The sequence below is a fragment of the Euleptes europaea genome, chromosome 11 (assembly GCF_029931775.1).
Source record: "Euleptes europaea isolate rEulEur1 chromosome 11, rEulEur1.hap1, whole genome shotgun sequence".
In the NCBI taxonomy this organism is placed as follows: Eukaryota; Metazoa; Chordata; class Lepidosauria; order Squamata; family Sphaerodactylidae; genus Euleptes; species Euleptes europaea.
In genome coordinates, this window is record NC_079322.1 from 10,024,373 (window position 1) to 10,044,302 (window position 19,930).

At 45.2% G+C, this 19,930-nt stretch overlaps 1 protein-coding gene across 1 annotated transcript in view; it reads left to right on the plus strand.

Annotated features, from left to right (window-relative positions):
• The window catches only part of INVS (inversin), a 156,825-nt gene that overhangs the window by 124,297 nt on the left and 12,598 nt on the right, over nucleotides 1-19,930 (plus strand). Inside the window, 1 exon segment of the mRNA XM_056857869.1 lies at nucleotides 17,400-17,719. Coding sequence (XP_056713847.1) covers nucleotides 17,400-17,719 — 320 coding nt within the window.

Below are 19,930 nucleotides of genomic sequence, written 5' to 3' on the forward strand. Positions count from 1 at the left end.
ACTTAGTATTGGAAAATTAAGGCACAAAGCCCTGAAGACTGAAAGGAGACTGGCTCCTAAATATTTGGGGCTGGATCTTAGCGCCAAAGAAAATTTATCAAGGACTGTCATGCCAGTTCTTGATGAAAAGGACATCTATTGATGATTTTGTTGCAATACATACCTACAATGAAATGCCATTTAAATGGTGGGGGATAGTTTGCCAAATAAGGAAGTTGCTGCTGGATCGGACCAATGGTCCATCTAATCCACTATTTGGTTTCCCACAGTGGCCAGCCAGATGCCCCAGAAAGCCCATAGCAGAGGCACAAAGCCTCCAACGTTGCCCCCTCACACTCAGAAATCTGGAATAATGCAAAAATCAGACCCCCAAATCCCGGATCCAGCATTAAACTAGAATTTTTTCCAGTGCACACCTCAAGTCAGGCGTATGTTGCCTTTGAACATGGAAGTTCCATTTAGTAGTCAAATGTATTCTCCGTTAATTTTTAAAATTGCACTTAAAAGCCATTTAAGATAGTGGAAAACAGTTGTTGGTCCAAAAGTTAAACCCAAAAAGCCAAGAACACAATCTCTGTAATACCTCATTAGGACCACCTCAATGACAGACAAGGTAGTGGCCACTTGAGACAGTGGCTATAATTACAACTTGTGGCATTTATTTCAAGCTTATCATGCATTGTGTGAAGCAGTAGTGAATGTTAATCAACACAATCAACCCATTCTTTGTCATGTTCTGTTTCTACTTGTTCCATGCACAACAAAATGGATTTCCAAAACCAAGCAACTAGAACTAGCCTAGAACTGAATGTCAAGGACAGAAAATCCATATAAAAATAACCATCATAACAGGGGATGAAAGATGAAAGATGAAAACATTATAGGGTACAGAGAATAGTCTTCCAGCTTTCTTGGCTCAGAGGGACAAAGGGCATCTTCAAGATGGGTGTTTCCTTTTCCTCTTAACTTGGGAGGCAGGAATTAATATTTCAATTTTTCCTGGCTTCTGAGGGTAAATGCCCCGTATAGCCAGTTCTATTTCCTGCCTTGATCGGGAGAGCAGCCTTCGCAGCTCTCAGCTACATAGGATTAGAAAACCTCGAGCCTTACTTTTACTCTTCTTTAACCTATACTTACTTAACTACCTTAATAACTATTCTTATCTAATACTACTATTTCTCATATTCTGTCCTATATTAGGGATAGAAGAGATACTTTAATTAAAAAAGGATCCCTTCTTGCCAAAACAAAATGGCAGATCGGCAGGGCGACAATTTTATTGCCTCAGCCGATTTGGATCTTAGCCTACTAACGGCTATGCCTCAACCATCCGAGGCCATCCATCCCTCTACAAGTCAGCAAACTGACTTGAGGGCTAAAACAAAAACAAAAAACGGCGCAAGCAACGGAGGAAAGCGCAAAAGGGGCGTCTCGGCCGGTAACAAACGCGCAAAACGCCTTGTCGAGGCAGCCCGTTCTGCAGCCGCACCAAAACGAAGCGGAAAAAAGTCCGCGACGGCGGGCTGCACGAAGAGTTCAGCAGCGCCTGCTGCTTCCTCCTTGAAGCGCTTTTTGGTGCAAAGCCAGGAGACTGGCGGCTCGCCTTTGTCTCGTGATGCCTCGGCAACAGGCGCGGAGCTCGCGGCGGCACCAGACGCACATTCCCTGCAGTTACTGAGGGAACAGATCCAGGAGGCTGGCTGCTCGCCCTTGCCTCGTGTCGTTTCGTCCTTAGGCGGCTTGCCTCTGATTCAAGGACAAGAAGCGGCGGCGGAGACTCCAGCTACTGGTAGGATCTCCTTTCCCCCATTGCAAGACAGCGGGTTAGCATTCCTAAGACGGAGCTCTCTTCCCTTATTAGGGACGCCTTCACAGAAGGTTTGAGAGCGGCTCAACCCATTCCTATGCCAAATTACCCTCAGTGTTACCCAGTCCAGGGGGCACAAAACCAGACCTATTCCAACATGGGACCCCATTCTAACCAGGTTATTACCGGTACTGATGCCGGTACCTCATATGGGGAGGGCAGATGGCCCACTAAAGTGGCACTTAAGGACAACTCTGTCCAACAAACTATACAGGGGGAAGAGGAGGATGATTCTGGGTACTCAGGAGATGATAAAAATGAAAGGGAAGAAGGAGAGTTCAGTTCCGATGGGGAAGACATTATTGAACAGCCCAAACAATCCAGAGTTTTTAACACAGAGGAATTTCCTCTATTACTATCAAAAACACTGGCTGCCCTTGACCTTTCAGATGACTGAATCATCAAACCCTCAGAGGAAAAAGGGAACAAGAGAGTTTTTTCACATGCATGACACCCCCGATAAAGTGTTACCAGTACCAGAGTACTTCTTATCCCTCATGAAGTCAGAGTGGGAAAAACCCATGGCCTCCAAACAGTGGCCTATAATGTCAAAAACGTTTTACAACTTAGATCAAAACACCTCAGACATACTCAAAGTTCCCCCGGTGGAAACACCAGTCACTGCACTACACACATCAGAGCTAGTTACCGAGGAAGATCAGACCTTGATCAGGGATCCTGCTGATAGAAAGGCAGAGCTAGCTTGCATAAAATCCCACGAGGCTTCAGCGCTGGCAATTAAAGTGTCAGTGACATCAGCACTGGTGTCCAGAGCGGCAATAATATCGGCCAGAAAATTAACACAGCTCATTCCACAGGAGGAAAAACAGGCCTCTGAAGGCGTATCTAGACTTTTAAGAGCAGTATCCTTCCTGGCTGACTCAACATTAGACACAATGACATACGCAGCTAGAGCCATGGCAACCACAGCAGCAGCTAGGAGAGCCCTTTGGATCCGACCATGGCAAGTGACACACCGATCGAAATAGGTTCTGATGGGTTTCCCATATCAAGGGAAAAGATTGTTTGGAGATAAGTTAGACCCCATATTAGTGGAAACTAAAGACAAGAAGAAAGCATTACCCAAGAGCCTCCAGAAAGAATTCAAAAATACTTCAAATTATACTCCATTTCGAACATACCATACGTTGCAAAGGTATAGGCCAGACCAACGTAGAAACCAATGGAACCAGAACCGTAACTCCTTTCGGAGAGGAGGAAGGTTCAATAGAGGTTCAAAATTTCCCACATTCCAAGGTGACAAAGGGAATAAACCTGGACGCCAAACAAAACAGTGACGCCACACTACAGCCTGTGGGAGGAAGGCTCAGTCTTTTTCAACCACAATGGTCAACCTCCCAGCCGGACCAGTGGGTACAAAACATAATAACACAGGATTACCAAATAGAATTTTCCCACATTCCACCAAACACACTGGTGACTTCACCAACATCCAAAAACAAGGACAAACTTCAGAGAACCTCAGAGGCGATACAACATCTGATGGTCATCAAAGCTATAGAAACAGTGCCTCTATCGGAATGCTCATTGGGAATCTATTCATTATTCTTCACAGTTCCCAAGAAAGACGGAGGATGGAGAACCATCCTAGATTTGAAGATTCTGAACAGATTTATCCCACTGAGACGTTTCCGAATGGAGACATTGAAGTCAGTCACAGAGGCATTAAGACAGATGGACTTTCTAACATCCATAGACCTCACAGAAGCATACCTACATATTCTCATATACCCACAACATCGCCGCTTCCTGAGGTTCTTATATCAAGGAATGCACTACCAGTTCAGGGCCCTCCCCTTTGGGTTAACATCAGCCCCAAGGGTATTCACCAAAGTACTAGTTACTCTGGTGGCGGACCTACGCAAAGAGGGAATAAGAATCCATCCTTACCTCGACGACATACTGGTATGTGCAGATTCAAGACAAAGCATACAGCATAAAGCATACAAGACTAGTGATAGAAAAATTTACTACACATGGATTTCTAATCAATTACAAAAAGAGCAAATTGATTCCCTCTCAATGACTGACACATCTAGGGGTAGAGATAGACACGCAGCAAAACACACCATTTCTCACAAAAGAAAAATCAATCTCATATCATCTCTAGCAAGAAAGACTTACATTGCCAGGTCATCCAAACTCATGTCCCTTGCCAAGTTACAGGGTCACATGGTAGCTTGCATACCCACTATTCAATGGGCTCGACTCTATGCGAGACCCCTGCAATGGCTTCTCAGACCTTACCAAAGGGACATACAAAGGAAAAGAGACGTCAACATCCTCCTTTCCAAGGAAGCAGAGAACAGCCTGCAATGGTGGTTAGACCAAAACAACCTATCACAAGGCCTCCAATTCATTTACCCTGTCCCAGAGCAGATATTCACAGACGCTTGCACGACAGGGTGGGGAGCAACATTCCACAAACACATAGCCCAGGGCACCTGGACCCCCCAGGAACAGAAATTACACATAAACGCTCTAGAGATCAGAACGATTTATAGAGCTCTGCAGAGCTTCAGGCAACAAGTTCAAGGGAAAGACATACTGATCAGGGCAGACAATGTGGCTGCAAAGGCACATTTAAACAAACGGGGGATCCAGATCGTCAACACTTCACAAGGAAGCACTACCGATACTACAGTGGGCAGAGACCAATCTAGCATCACTCTCTGCAGAACACATACAGGGAGTCACCAATGTGCAGGCAGACTGGCTCAGCAGGGAGACGATAAATGAGGCGGAATCGTCTCTACATCCAGACATATTCCAATGTATCACACAGAAATTCAGAACACCAATAGTAAACCTATTTGCCACCAATACGATCCACCAACTTCCACATTACTATTCCAGATACACACAAGTGGGGGCGGAACAAACTGATGCACTGACAGCACCCTGGCCCAAGGGAATGTTATACACCTTCCCACCCCTCCCACTCATTCCAAGAGTGCTAAGGAGGATACGAACATTGAAGGCAGACGTCTTATTCATAGCCCCGTATTGGCCCAGACGCCCATGGTTCCCCACCCTAATACAGATGTCAAACGGCAACCTCGGGAGACTCCCAGACAGACTGGACCTACTGATACAGGGCCCAGTTTGCCATCCCGACCCAGGATGGTACAAAATGACTGTATGGGTATTGAGAGGGGAGATTGTACAGATTAGGATACAGCGAGGACATAGTTAACACTATTCAGGCCGCACACAGACCTTCAATGCAGAGAATCTATAATTCAACATGGAAGGCATTCACCAGATGGTGCAGGCGCAAAAACATCAATCCACTCAAACCTCGAACGCTAGGCATTCTGTCCTTTTTACAGGAGGGTCACAGAATCGGCTTAGCCACCTCCACACTGAGAAGACAGCTAGCATCAATAGCCACTATCATTCTGAGAGTGGCAGGCTATAGAGCACTGGTTCCCAACCAGGGGTCTGTGGACCCCTAGGGGTCCACGAGAACTAAATTAAGGTTCGCAAAACAAAGTTATAAACCCATAATAAATATTTTCAATTAAAAGTTCTCTATTATAAAAATATATATTCAAATATTATTCTAAGTTTAATGTTTAACTAACAGTTATGATTAAAGTTTATTTTCAAATTCTCAGAATTTTTATTTTGAACCTTGGGGTCCCTGCACCGAACAAAAAAGTCCTAGTGGTCCCTGGTCAAAAAAAGGTTGGGAACCATTGCTATAGAGTAACCAAACATCCTCACATAAAATCATTCCTTAGAGGTATAAGCCTTATCGCCCCTCCTGTAAGACACAGGTTCCCCACCTGGAGTCTACATACCGTGCTAACAGCACTCGCAAAACCTCCATTCGAACCACTTACAAAGGTCGGACTAAAATGGTTAAGGATGAAAGTCCTCTTCCTCACTGCCGTAACATCAGCACGCAGAGTTTCAGAGATAGGGGCTTTATCTGTTCGCCCTGGATTCATCATATTCCACAAGGACAAGGTGGCACTTAGACATGACCACTCATTCATTCCAAAGTGCAACACAAACTTTCATAGAGAACAGGACATAATCCTACTATCATTCTGTCCCAATCCAAAGACACCCATGGAAAAGACTTGGCACTTACTAGACCTCCGTAGAGCACAACATGTGTACATATCCAGAACAGAGAGTATCAGAACATCCGAGTCACTATTTATCAACATTTCTCAACCAAAAAAGGGTAAGCCCATGTCAAGGGCATCAATTAGTCGCACCATTTCCTTATGTATAAAGACGGCTTATAAGGAAAGCAGACTACCCATACCCGGAGACATAACTGCCCATTCGGTTCGAAGCGCGGCCACCTCAACAGCCTTCGATCGACAGGCTCCCATAGAGGACATTTGCAAGGCGGCCACATGGTCGTCTGTGTCTACTTTTGTAAGACACTACAAATTAAACCTTTACTTGTCCGCAGATGCTGCATTCAACAGATGAGTATTGCAAAGCATATTACGGGACATCTAACCCTCCCAGGGCGGGGACTGCTCTTGTATGTCCCATCTTGAAGATGCCCTTTGTCCATCTGAGCTGAGAAAGAGCCTTGGCTACTTACCGTGAAGGCTTCTTCTGCTCAGAGGGACGAAGGGCATCTTGCCTTCCCAGACGTCCATTACTAGTTGCGTTCTATTTTTATAGTTAGAGTTCAAGGTTGTCTATTTAAACATTACAGTTCATGAAAATACTGATTACAGTAGAATAACGAATAACATGTTTCTTAGCTTTTTCTACTAATCTTCTAAGGCTTGGAAAGTTTTATAACTGGCTACAGGGGGTGTTTACCCTCAGAAGCCAGGAAAAATTTAAATATTAATTCCTGCCTCCCGAGCTAAGAGGAAAAGGAAACACCCATCTTGAAGATGCCCTTTGTCCCTCTGAGCAGAAGAAGCCTTCACGGTAAGTAGCCAAGGCTCTTTCTGTGCAGATTTAGAAGAAACATATATATTTCATGCGGAAAGTCTATGGTTCATCAGTAGCTTCTCCAGTGGACAGGTTCTCAGATAGCAGTCCTGGGAAAGACCTCTGCTTTATACTTACTGCCAGTGTTAGAAGACAGTACTGGCCTAGATGGACCAGTATTTTAAATCAATATGAGGAAGCGTCATATGACCTACAGTAAAGGTTGCAAAGCAGCGTAGTTGCAACCAAGGTAACAAAGAGGCATAATACAGAACGGACATCTCTGATGATTGCCTCTCGAATGCCTGACACTGGGTTTCATTCCTCCTTAATCAGTTCTGAATGATGCAACTGGAATTTAATTCTGTTACAGATGCTGTGCTAAAACATATATTATGCCATTCCAACAGTTTTTTAAAAAAGTTTTTCATAGTCACATGTAGATATTTTTGCTCTTTCTGGAACCATTTTTAGGTGTATTACTGAACCATTAATACTGCCTCCTGTTTTGTTGAGAAGAACAGAATCAAAGTGGAGATTTTAAAAAATGAAATAAAAAGCAAGGGGTAAATGGGCATATCAAGTTGTCACTTATAACAAACTGCATTTATGATCTGTCATAAACCAGAGGGGACATGGTTGTCACCATTCTGCACATCCATCTGTGCTTTCTACAGCTAAACTTGGACAGTGTGTAACTCCTAGCTGCATAGAGCCAACTAACATCTCTTCTGACTTGATAAAACCTGCTTTCCGGATACATATATTTGTTTATGGGATCCCTGAATGGGTGGTAATAAAGTTTCAGCTTTTAAATAAAATAGATATTCTTTATTTGGTTCTAGCTGCATTGCCTATAAAGACCAGGGTGGGAAAGATAAAGACAGCAGGACTTAAATTAAAAATAATAGCAAATATTTCATAGTTTGAAATATGTCTGCTTGTAGAATAAACTCAGCAGAGGACAAGAAATGGCAAATAAAAAGAATTGTGAGAAACTAACACCACTTCAAATACACTCAGAATTTTCGCCAAGGTATGCTACTAAGGGGTCTGAATGTGCGCAAAGACTTGGAAAGATCTAAGCTCCTCCAGTCCATGAGCACTGGAAAGCTCTAAGAACCCTCAATCCACGCAAGGATCAAGGAGCTCTAAGAGCCTCCAACCCACGCAAGGGTTGGAGATCTGGAGAGAATCCTCAGGCTAGGGAATTCTAACCTGTTAGGAAGCTCTAACTTTACTGCCTATCTTGTCCCTCTTTTATATGTTTTCAAGATCAGTTTAATCTGCTCTGCTCTGTGAGATGCACTCTGAGATGAACACAACCGCATGCTCCTTCGGCCGCATACTCCCTGGATATTACCATATAAGGAGTTCCTCTTCCAGCAGGTCACCTGCTGGTCATAGCCATGTATACTAAACAGTCAGTTTGTAGCTTTGTTATACATTTATAATGGTTAGTTTTACCAACATCTTCATCTCCTAAAGAACACGGTAAAAATGAACATATTTTCAACATTCTATTAAAACTCTTTCATATTTAAATCTTGAACCCAGTACAATATTTATTCAACACCATTAGGTAATGTCATTTGGAATGTTTCACCATGAAGTTCTCTTGTAGCTGATTTGGCCTTTCATAGCCCATCAATTAATACTCTAAGGTTACTAAACTTCAGGGTATGCTTTGAAGTCACTATAAGCCACAAACTATAAGCTATAAGAGATGTAACAGCCACAGAGCACTTTTCTTTAACAACCACTTTGTTTACATTCCATTCTCAGGGACTTTTCCAGTGTTTCGTCACAAAGACAGTGGTAACAGTTTTTCTGCAAGCTAGAACAACTGACTTATTTCTTGAACAGGATAACGAGTCTCTTGCCCAGGCATGTCCAGGCTTGTCCAGCTTAAAGGAAATCAAGCCTCTAAATGGCTTTATAAATTACTTCAAATAGGAAAATTCTACAAATTCATCTGTTCCATATGTTCTTATATGCTTCTGTATAGCCTATAAGTAAAGGGCTGTGACACTTGGAGCCGTATACTTACTTTTTCCCCTCCCATTTTGTCCTCACAACAACTCTGTGAGGTTAGGCTATCTGGAGAGGGTTGGACTGAATCAAGGTCACCCCGCGAGCTTCCATAGCAGAGTGGTTCTAGTTTAACACTCTAAGCACTGCACCACACTCACTGTCTCCTCAAAGCTGGCAGCACCAGGGGGAAAGCAGCTGCACCTGCTGTGAGCCTTACTCTCTCCAAAGAGCATGTAGCCCAGGCATCCACCTCCGAGGGTCTCCCCTAACGCAGCACAAATGATCTTATTCAAAGGATCCCGATTTAAGTCGAACCAACAAATGCGAACATTCTTTTTACATCTCCGATTAGGACCTTTGAGAAGGCAAAGGAGCTTCTTAAGAACAAAGTAGCTGAGATAGAGAGGCAACATGGTCTAAATAAGATTGAATCCTCTCATTAGAAAGGATCTGCTTCTCAAGAATATTACTATGTCATATCTGTCTAATATTACAATCCTGAATATCGCAGAGCCTTTATGCTTCTTCGGCATAATGCCCTGCCTTCCATGTTACTAGATGGGATATATAATAAAAGACCATTAGAAGCACGGAGATACGTATGTAAACAGGATGCACTTGAAACCACCAAACATGTTCTATTTGAGTGTAAATTATATGATCATATCCACACAGGCTCATTGATTCCATTAATAGTGGACTGCTCAGATCTCTTAGAAAACAACGTCTAGCGCTCCTTCTATCGGACAGAATCATTAACTTATCTGTTAGCATGGCCAGATTTGCTTGGCTAGCAATGAAAATAAGGCAGAGATTGCTTAAGACTCTGCAATAGTTGAGGAAATAGAGAATGTGTTCTGAATGTATTGTATATATCTATATACTTAATGTATTATATTTGTTAGATTTATCCTTTGTAATCTTTTGCTATTATTAAGCATTGCAATTTTAATTATATACAGTACTCATTCTACTTGATAACAACTAGCTATGTACCTCTGTAATTTTCCCCATTTTTAAGCATTTTAATTTTAATTGTATTTTGTACTTGTTTTAATGTACCGTATATACCCATGTATAAGCCGACCCGCGTATAAGCCGAGTGCCTAATTTCTCCCCAAAAATGGGGAAAAATTAGGCACCCGCGTATAATCGAGGGTCGGCTTATAAACCCTCCCCCCCCCCCACAGGCTTACCTTACAGGGCTCTCCAGCAGCGAGGGTCCGGTGGCGGCGGCGGTGGCGCAGCCCGGGGGCGGGGCAGCCTTCCTGCAGCTGCAGGAGGCTGCCCTAGGCCGCTCCCAGCAGCAGGAAGCGGCGGCGCGGCCTGGGGGGGGCGGGCAGCCTCTTCAGTTGCAGGAGGCTGCTCCAGGTTGCTCCCGGCGGGGAGAAGCGGCGGCGGTGCCCAGGGGGCCCGGGGCAGCCTCTCTGCAGCTGCAGGAGGCTGCTCCAGGCCGCTCCAGGCGGGGAGAAGCGGCGGCGGTGCCCGGGGGGCCCGGGGCAGCCTCACTGCAGTTGCAGGAGGCTGCCCCAGGCCGCTCCCGGCGGGGAGAAGCGGCGCCGCCGCCTGGGGGGGGCGGGGCAGCCTTCCTGCAGTTGCAGGAGGCTGCTCCAGGACGCTCCCGGCAGGGAGAAGCGGCGGCGCCACCCGGGGGGGGGCGGGGCAGCCTTCTTGCAGTTGCAGGAGGCTGCTCCAGGACGCTCCCGGCGGGGAGAAGCGGCAGTGCCGCCCGGGGGGGCCCGGGGCAGCCTCTCTGCAGTTGCAGAAGGCTGCCCCAGGCCGCTCCCGGCGGGGAGAAGCGGCGGCGCCACCTGGGGGCGGGCGGGGCAGCCTTACTGCAGCAGCAGGAGGCTGCCCCAGACCGCTCCCGGCGGCAGGAAGCGGCACGGCACGGCGGCGGCAGTAAGTTTTCCCCCTTCTTCCTCCTCTTTCCTCCCTCCCCCCGTATTGACCCGCGTATAAGCCGAGGCCGGCTTTTTCAGCCCATTTTTTGGGCTGAAAAACTCGGCTTATACGCGAGTATATACGGTGTACTATTCAGGTATGTAAATTTGCTTTATTTGATGGTCTATGACTGCAAATAAAATGATTGATTGATCTCCAATTAGGAAGCCTAAGGAGGGTATCAGCGATTCCACCCCTCCTTTCAATCTTCTTTTTTCAGTTATTACCTTTGTTTTCCAAAGAAGCTTTCAATCAAACTCGACTCAGTCGGACCCATTACTAGAGTATATTTCTTTTGTTATATATGCTTCTCTAACAAAAGCCATTTTCCCATTTGGTGAGCTTGCTTGTACATATACTGTGGCTCAGCAGATGGTTACAGTCTTCACCTCCACACAGGTATATAAATCTGTGGCCAAATGGCTGGTTGCAAACGAAAGGGAAACAGTATTCCAGTCAAATAGTTCTGAACCAGGATTTGCAGAAACGCTTCACCATTTGGGAGTAAGGATGGGCAGAGAAGGCAGTAATAAAACATTAGTTGGTTGCACAGGAGCATGGATTCCAGTCAGCCAGGGCTTTGAAATGGAAACTCATCCGCCTGTTTCCTATCAGCCATACAGCACTTAGCAAGATAGTTGGATGCATGGCTGAAGGACTGATTCACACATGCATGCATATCTCTTTGTCTTACCATTCAGATTCTCACTGCTAAGTGACTGTCCCCATTGAAACAAATTGTATTAGAGGTTATTTATTTACTTCATTTATAGTCTACCTTTCTCACTGAGACTCAAGGCGGATTACATATTTTAAAATATCTATCTGACCCCCTAAGGCAGGGGTGTTAAACGTAAGGCCCACAGGCTGGATCTGGCCCCTTGAGAGCTCTTATCCAGCCCATGAGAGCCAGCTGAGGCAGCCACACATACCCCACTCTCGATCTGGGCCAGCGAGGCATGACCCAGCTTGACCAAGTGACATTTATGTCATATCCGACCCTCGTGACAATTTAGTTCGACACTCTTGGACAAAGGCATCCAATAAACAATGCAGTAGAACTAGGATTACAAAACTGGAAAACAATGTGAACAAACAATGAAAAGAGAAACCTGACTAAGGCATGACAGACCATAATGGAGAAAGTGGCTCTCAAAGGTAGAATTGGGGAGGGGTTTGATATTTCACTATACTTTGAGAACTTATTTGAGTTGGGGAAAAAATATTAATCCACAAATAAAATAAAAGTTACCCATACCATACCTATTCAGAACTCTAAATATTTTTCAGATATTGCTTTATTATTATTTAGTGTTTTTATTTGCCACCTCTCCATTAAATGGCTGAAGTGGGTCACAACAAAACTGAATAAATACTAAAACACATAAGGAAAAACATTCAACACACATTTATAAAACCACAATAGTTAGTAGCAGCAATATAACACAGCAGCAAACAACAGCAGACAAAAATATAATGTGCAATAAAACAATTAAGTGCACCATAAAATAGATCCAGCACTAAAATGGCAATCAGCAGTAAAACACTCATTAGCAAGATTTGATGAGATAGTATAATAAAGAATGAGTTGTGGTGGCAAAAACAGCTTCTGCCAGCCCTGCAAACACCAGATAAACAACAGAAATAATACAAATATCTGGATGGGACATTAGTAAATCAGAAGCAGTCAGAATAATATCAAGCTGTCAGTACCTAATACTGAAAGCCCACTAAAGACTCAATAGCTGCTGGCATCCAGAAGCAATGTGAGTTACTCCATTCCAGAGGGAGGCAAGAGTGAAAGAGAAAGCAAGATTAACAGTGCATTCCTAAGGAGAGTTACTCCAGTCTAAGCCCATTCATTTCAATGGGTTTAGACTAGAGTAACTCTCCTTAGGAATGCACTAATACATAGTGATCAGAAAACAGGGGTCAAAGGCAGCAAATAATTTTACAAAGGGGTGGTAAGCAGTGGGGTCACATCTTATCGTAACCCAAACAGGAAGCTGTGCTTAACTACATGGCGTAGAATCTGCAAATGCACACAGATTCTGGCTCCAGTTATAGGACAAGCAGCAAAGGTCAGTAACAAAAGATTTCTCCCCCCCACACACACACCCGGCCTTGAGAAGTGAAGAAGCTAGATGGGAACTCAGGCATATAACCTGACCAAAGGGGAAGAAGGGGTACTATAGGGTCTTGAGAACAATTCCAGATACGATAACGGAGGGGAGGTATGACAGAACTCCATTTGTTTTAATAATTTTTAAATTTTGTTCTCATGCATACCAGACCTCACTATCTCTGTTGAGATTTATGACTTGTTATGACACTGTTGCCACTAATTATGATGGATCCCTTATTCTCTATAAAAAGTCAGAAATATATGGTACTCGGCTTTTTGAAGTACAACTTAAAAATGTTTTTATTTGTCTCTTTTGGGGGGATTTAAAAGTAAGGTTAGCGAACCTTCGTAATAGGAATGTGGTTTGTAACAGAGTAACAAAATTGAAGAATTTGAGATGGTTATGTTATATACTTTAATTACAAATGTATCAAGGTGGTTCATGTAACAAGTGTTTAAGCTTCTATTTTCTGCAGAGAGTGATTTATTTTGGCAGTCACTGGTTTGTTTCTTAAACTTACGCTTCTTTTACCCAGTGGTTTGGAGACGTTAGGAACATTCCTCAGTTTCTCCTTTAAACTGGCCTGGGATCACCCCTTACACCAGAGCTATTTCCTGTTACACTCTTAGGGACCACTCTATCAACCTTTAAGCTGTTTCCCTAAATAACTGGTTCAAAATGCAAATGCATTCCTTTCACTCCAGAGGAGAATTCTCCACCAGACAACTTGCAGCTCACACCGCTGTTTCCAAGCTCTGTCTGTTAACTCCTCCTCAATCGTCTGTTGTCAACTGGCAGAACTCTCCAATTGCCATTCTCAGAATTCTATGTAAACTTTCTATAAATTAAGGGGTTCTGTGACTTGGACAACTCCTTGGAAGGCAGCTGTCCCATCAGAGGAGGGTTTTAGGCTGGAGGGGTATGTTGGAGGCAGGCTTGGCCTAATCAGGAAGCTGGGGCTTTAGGAGGGAATGCAAATGGTTGAAATTGAAATTGTTGGAAGGTAGATAAGAGATGAGGGAGAGACTTACCGTATCTGAACAGGGAGTTTGTGTTTAGGTAATGGAAATGCTGACAGGGTTGGATCAATTACTGGGGGTCCTTAATTAGTGGACTGGGCACTAGGTCAGGCTGCAGCTTTTTCCTTGGATAAGTAATCCCTTTTCATTTGTTACCATTGACCATGTGTATGGGATAAATGCACTACACAAGATCCTCCCATTACACATGACTGCCATTTTTTCCTGAAAGGAGCAGTGTGTGCATTTTCTGGCTCAGTACATGCATACTAGACCCCAGACTGGATCTGGAATGCATGTACCTAGGCATTGCCCCTTTCAGAAAAAAATAGCCATCGCACGTTTGGGGATGATAGCTTATAGTGAGTTCATTCCACATGCACAATCACAGTCTTGGGTAACAACTGTGAAGATTTACTCCAGTTAGTGAGATTAAATTGGGTGTGGTACTGCTACCTCTCTTGGCCTTGGTCATACCCAAAGACCTGTTTACTGGCGTAATATGAAACACAGAGAGGGTACAGACCCAGCACTGGAGGGGTAGGGATGAATAAAATGCAGGCTCCTCCGCAACAAACTTTAATCAGACTGCTATGACTTTTTAAAATTTGCAGAAAGAAGCTTCTGAACCTGGTTTTCAGCTCTGTAGTCTCAGTGATAAAAACCCGTACTCCAATTTGGAAGACCATACACTTTGTGAAGCAGGCTCTAACTCATGAAAGAGATAGTGTGGTATAGCAGTTATCTAGAAGAGCCAGGTTCAAATAGCCATTTTATCATGGAAGCTTGCTGTGTGACCTTGGGTCACTCATATGCTCTCAGCCTAGCCTACCAATTTCCAATTGCCTAGCCTACCTGTGAGAATATAGAGGAGGAGAATGATGTAAGGCACTTTGGATCCCCATTGGGGAGAAGTAAATAAATAAAACACCTTGAATCCATATTGCTTAATAGTTTGGAATATACCTTTATTAAACAAATATAATTAAATACATGCAGAAAGTGCATGCCACATTGTATTTGTGAGTTCTTAAAGTGCCACCAGACTCTTTGTTGTTTTGAATTGGTCTGCTAATCAAGACGCATGGCTGAAACATGGAGTGACAAGGCTGGGGCATCTACTGCACTGTGAACATTCACTTGCTTGGCTAGTTTCTTTTCTGGAATGAATAGGGGGAGGAGGTGAATGAAGAGCAGGCTGTGCTTTGAAAGAAAGGAAAATAATTGTGCTGTGAATAGCAAGGTCTAATTTATCAGATCGAAACAGCAGCGAGGTCTGTACTGCTCATGAGACAGACGCCCGCATGCTGACTGCTTGTGTGGTGGCAGTATTATTATTTGAGAATGAGCCACTGCTGTCAGTGCCAAAGGGAGTGCAGAAGTGCCTCAACCTGCCCAGAGCACCGCTTGTGGGTCACTTAGCAGCGTTTCAGGCACCCAGGCTCAATCAGCTGCTTCCATGGCGAATACAGGAGAAGATAGCAATGACAAGTAAAGTTAGGGCTTCTCCCTGACATATCACACTGAAGCGACATCTGTTCAGTTGCTGGTGGATCACCAGAACTGGTGAAGACATGCAGCATAACTAACCTGTCATGCATCAACAGTCTACAAACCATGTTACAACACCAAACGTTCCTAAAATATCAGAGGGCTACATCATATAACATTCACCACCTATCCATTTCAACAAGAGGTTTCTTTTTCCTTAACAGAAATTCATTTCATACTTGATTTTCATCCAGTGCTTGCATTTGGTTTCTATTCGCAACATAATAAAGTTCCCCTTTGAGATCTCCTGAAAGTCCGCATCACTTGGTATATTGATATTTGCATTCCCAGGAGTTTAAAACGGAGGGCTTAGCTAGACACGACAGCTTCCCTGAGTCTACCATGGAGATGCCTCTACCACTTTAGGGATGAAAATCCCAGTTTACAAATGGCTTGGTGGCCCAGTCATGATCAGGAGCGCAGCGCGGGAGGGCGAGAGGTGCCTGTTCTCCCAGCCACAGTTTTCGAGGGGGGTTGCTTGGGGTTTGGCCTCTTGAAAACAGTGCAGGTGGGACAGGAGCCTCTCCTCTCCCCACACTGTGGTCCCAATTAGGATTGGTTCCCTGTAGCTTTTGTAAACGGAGGGATTTTCATCCCTAAATGGCAGAGGCATCCCCATGGTGGTCACAGGGACTTCACTGTGCCCAGTTGAGTCCTTAGCGTAGCACTATCCAGGGCAGGCGGCGTGCAGTGACCCAAGAAAATCCTCTGTCGAAACAGGCATCATATGCCCCTCTGGGGCAGAAATAGTAGGTCTTAGCTGGGACAAGGTAGCCAGATCTACATTCCCTAGCTTGTAGATCTAGACTTGTTCAAGTGTGTGCCAGCATGTCACGTGTGTTAGTTTTAGGAAAAATGGTTGAGAAAAGGAATTGGCTATTTGTTGAAAACTTTGGAAGAATTTCTTTCCCCTATAGATTTTATTCTAGCTGAGCATATGAAAATCCTTCAAGCTATTGGAGGCTAGTGCCATAACAGAACCTCCAAAGTCCACATTACCTGTTATTAAAGTTTTCAAACAATCTATGTATATGGAAGATTCCAGTTTCCTTGGTGTCATGACTGGTGTCACCATTTCCACCATTATGATCAATGGATCATAAGGAGCTATTTTAGGCACACATGCCTACATTCCATTGTAATTCCCACCTTCAACGCACAATCAAATTCATTTGCTTCTACTTGAATTGTGCTCCTCCTTTTCCCTTGGATGGGACGACGAACTGCAGAAACCATCCTAGGGGATTGCCACAGCACATACAGTCTTGTTGGCATCCTTCTAGCTATGATTGTTACATCTTGTTTCCCACGGCCAAGAGTTGTCCATTTCTAAAACTGATTTCTTGCTCTCCTTTCATGATGGTGGATCATTTTTGCAGTGCCTCAAGCAACATCCTGATTTTTTGTGACCAGCATATGCCTGTCTTCCACAGAAATTAGAGATGTTTGTTAAGGTAACTTTGGCTGGATCAGGGTTTTGGTGCAATATTGTACTATTATTGCAATATTGTAATTTTCAGCATTAACACATGAAGCTGCCTTATACTGACTCAGACCCTTGGTCCATCAAAGTCAGTATTGTCTACTCAGACTGGCAGCAGCTCTCCAGGGCCTCAGGCAGGGGTCTTTCACATCACCTGCTTGCCGCCCTAGACCCTTTAACTGGAGATGCCGGGGATTGAACCTGGGACCTTCTACATGCCAAGCAGATGCTACCACTGAGCCACGGCCCCTCAGGGAGTTGTTCTGAGGATATCATTGGTTAATCCACTGGAAGAAGGGACAAATGTGGTAATAATTAAGATGTGTGTGCTTTTTTAACAAAACAAAATAAGGAAGAGTAAAGCCCTGCATAATTGTCAGTGCTACACTCCACGAATAGTTTTAGTAGGCTCTTAAAATTACCAACCTTGATTACAGGAAACGTGACGAAGAAAATAGAAGGAAAGCCACCGAGTTGCAGAAAGAAATTAAGAACTTCGAGGTTCGCAGGATCCCATTGCAGCAGCAGGATCAGCAGTGCATTTTGGGGAAAGAGATGGAAACAAAGCTTCATATCCCACAGCGCCCCATGCAACAAGGTGATGTTCATAAAAAAAGGCCTTCCTCCAGCAGCGTTCTTCAAGACCATGCTGAAAGGAGCAAGAAAGACTCAGCTACAACCTTGCTGAACAAGGAGAGCACCAAGAACAAATGTCACTCCACGGAGCAGCTTGGTGAAGATCACAAAAGAAAAAAAGGTTTGTAATCCCAGTATTAGCTTTGGTCAGGGCTAGAAGACTGAAAGGTAAGCAGGTGGTCAGTCAAGGATGGGGCAAAAGAAGAGGTCAGGCTGTCTGAGCAATGAATTCTTCCAACTGGGGGCTCAGGCCACAGTCAGCAACTTTATAGGCCAAGTAGCACCTTATGTTACCTAAAAACGTAAAGGTAGTCCCCCTGTGCAAGCACCAGGTCATTCCTGACCCATGGGGTGATGTCACATCCCAACGTTTACTAGGCAGACTATGTTTTCCCCAGTCTTTCCCCAGTCATCTTCCCTTTACCCCCGGCAAGTTGGGTAATCATTTTACTGACCTCTGAAGGATGGAAGGCTGAGTCAACCTTGAGCCGGCGACCTGAAACCAACTTCCGTTGGGATCAAACTCAGGTCATGAGCAGAGCTTGGACTGCAGTACTGCAGCTTACCACTCTGAGCCACGGGGCTCCTTTATGTTACCTGTGTGTGTGTAAAGTGCCGTGAAGTCGCAGCCGACTTATGGCGACCCCTTTTTTGCGGGGGAGGGGGGTTCATGGCAAGAGACTAACAGAGGTGGTTTGCCAGTGCCTTCCTCTGCACAGCAACCCTGGTATTCCTTGGTGGTCTCCCATCCAAATACTAACCAGGGCTGACCCTGCTTAGCTTCTGAGATCTGATGAGATCAGGCTAGCCTCTAGGCCAGGGGTGGGGAGCCTTTTTCCTGCCACGGGCCATTTGCACATTTATGACATCATTCAGGGGCCATACCAGGTGTAGATCACCCGGTGGGGGGGAGAGGCTAGGGTTGCCAGGTCTCCAGCCACCACCTGGAGGTTGGCAACCCCAGGGGAGGCCACACAGAAGGCCTGCAGGGCGCCCCCGCTCCCCCTCTCAGGCAGGAGGGCAGCCAGCGGTGGGCCCGAGCAAACAAGGTGCCAGGGGGGCACAGCCCACAGTCAATCGGCAAGGGAGGAAGGAAAACAGAGAAAGAGGAAAAGGGAGGGATAGAGAAAGAGAGAGAAAGGGAGAAAAAAATGGAGAGAGGGAGGGAAAGAAAGAAAAGGACAGAGGGAGACAAAGAAAGAGAAAGAAAAAGAAGGAGAAAGAGTGACAGAAAAAGAGGAAGTAAAGAGAGAAAAGCCTTCCTCCCCCCTCAAACACACACCCGCACACACTGGCCCAGCATGACCAGGCCCCAGCCGCCCACACCCAGCGGCGCACGGAGCCTTGCGTGACCGGGCCCCAGTCTCCATGCCCTTCCCCCCAGAGTCCACAATAGGCCCCCCCCAAAGCCCAATAGGCTCCCACATGCATGCTCTGCCAACGGGAGCCGACGGCCTCTTCCCCCCCTCCCTCTCGCTGCTCAACAGCCGACAGCAGCTGTAGGAGGCAGCCTTGGGGGAAGCGTCCCTCCCCCTCCCCTCTCGCTGACCAACAGCCAACAGTAGGCGAGAGGAGGTCCAAAGGGCACCACAGCACCCCTGTAAGCCGCAGCCCTAGGAACACCCTCGGAGAGGGCCGCCCTGCGGCCCGCCTCCGCAGCAGGGCCCCAGAGCTCCCGAGGGCCATAAAAAATGTCCTCGGGGGCCGCATACGGCCCTCGGGCCTGAGGTTCCCCATCCCTGCTCTAGGCTAAATTGGAGGCTGCAATACCACCCTCTGGCCACCTACAGTGCTAGTGCAACAGAGGACATGCCCACGTCTCCTCTTTCTGGCAAGGTGCCATAGAGGAGTAGCGAGTAAGGCACGTGATGATAGGTAGGGATCAATCATCATCAAGGATTTGCTTTATATCATTTGTATGGTTTGTGTGTTTCTCATTTATATTCTTCTGTCATTTCAAGCTTTATAAAAATGCTGTTTGGAGCTTTGGGAGATACAAATTATATCTGGTCAGGAAAGGCTTGTAAACATATACTAAATTGTAACTTTTTATAATCTTGACCATATAACAAATATAGATCTTGGCATTCAGAAATATTTTACTGAGGATGATTTGAACTTTATGACTTACTCAATAGTGTGGCACAAAAGTGGGCTGAAAATTTCATGTAGTCACTTGGATATTATTAAATTGCAGAGCTACAAGGGGTGCTATAGGCCCCTGCCAAAACTAGAATATTCCCAGCAGATTGCTGCCCAGCCCCTCCTTGATGACTTCCAGTGAGGGAGAGCTCATGAATCTGGTGAACTGGATTCGTTTCCCCACTCCTAC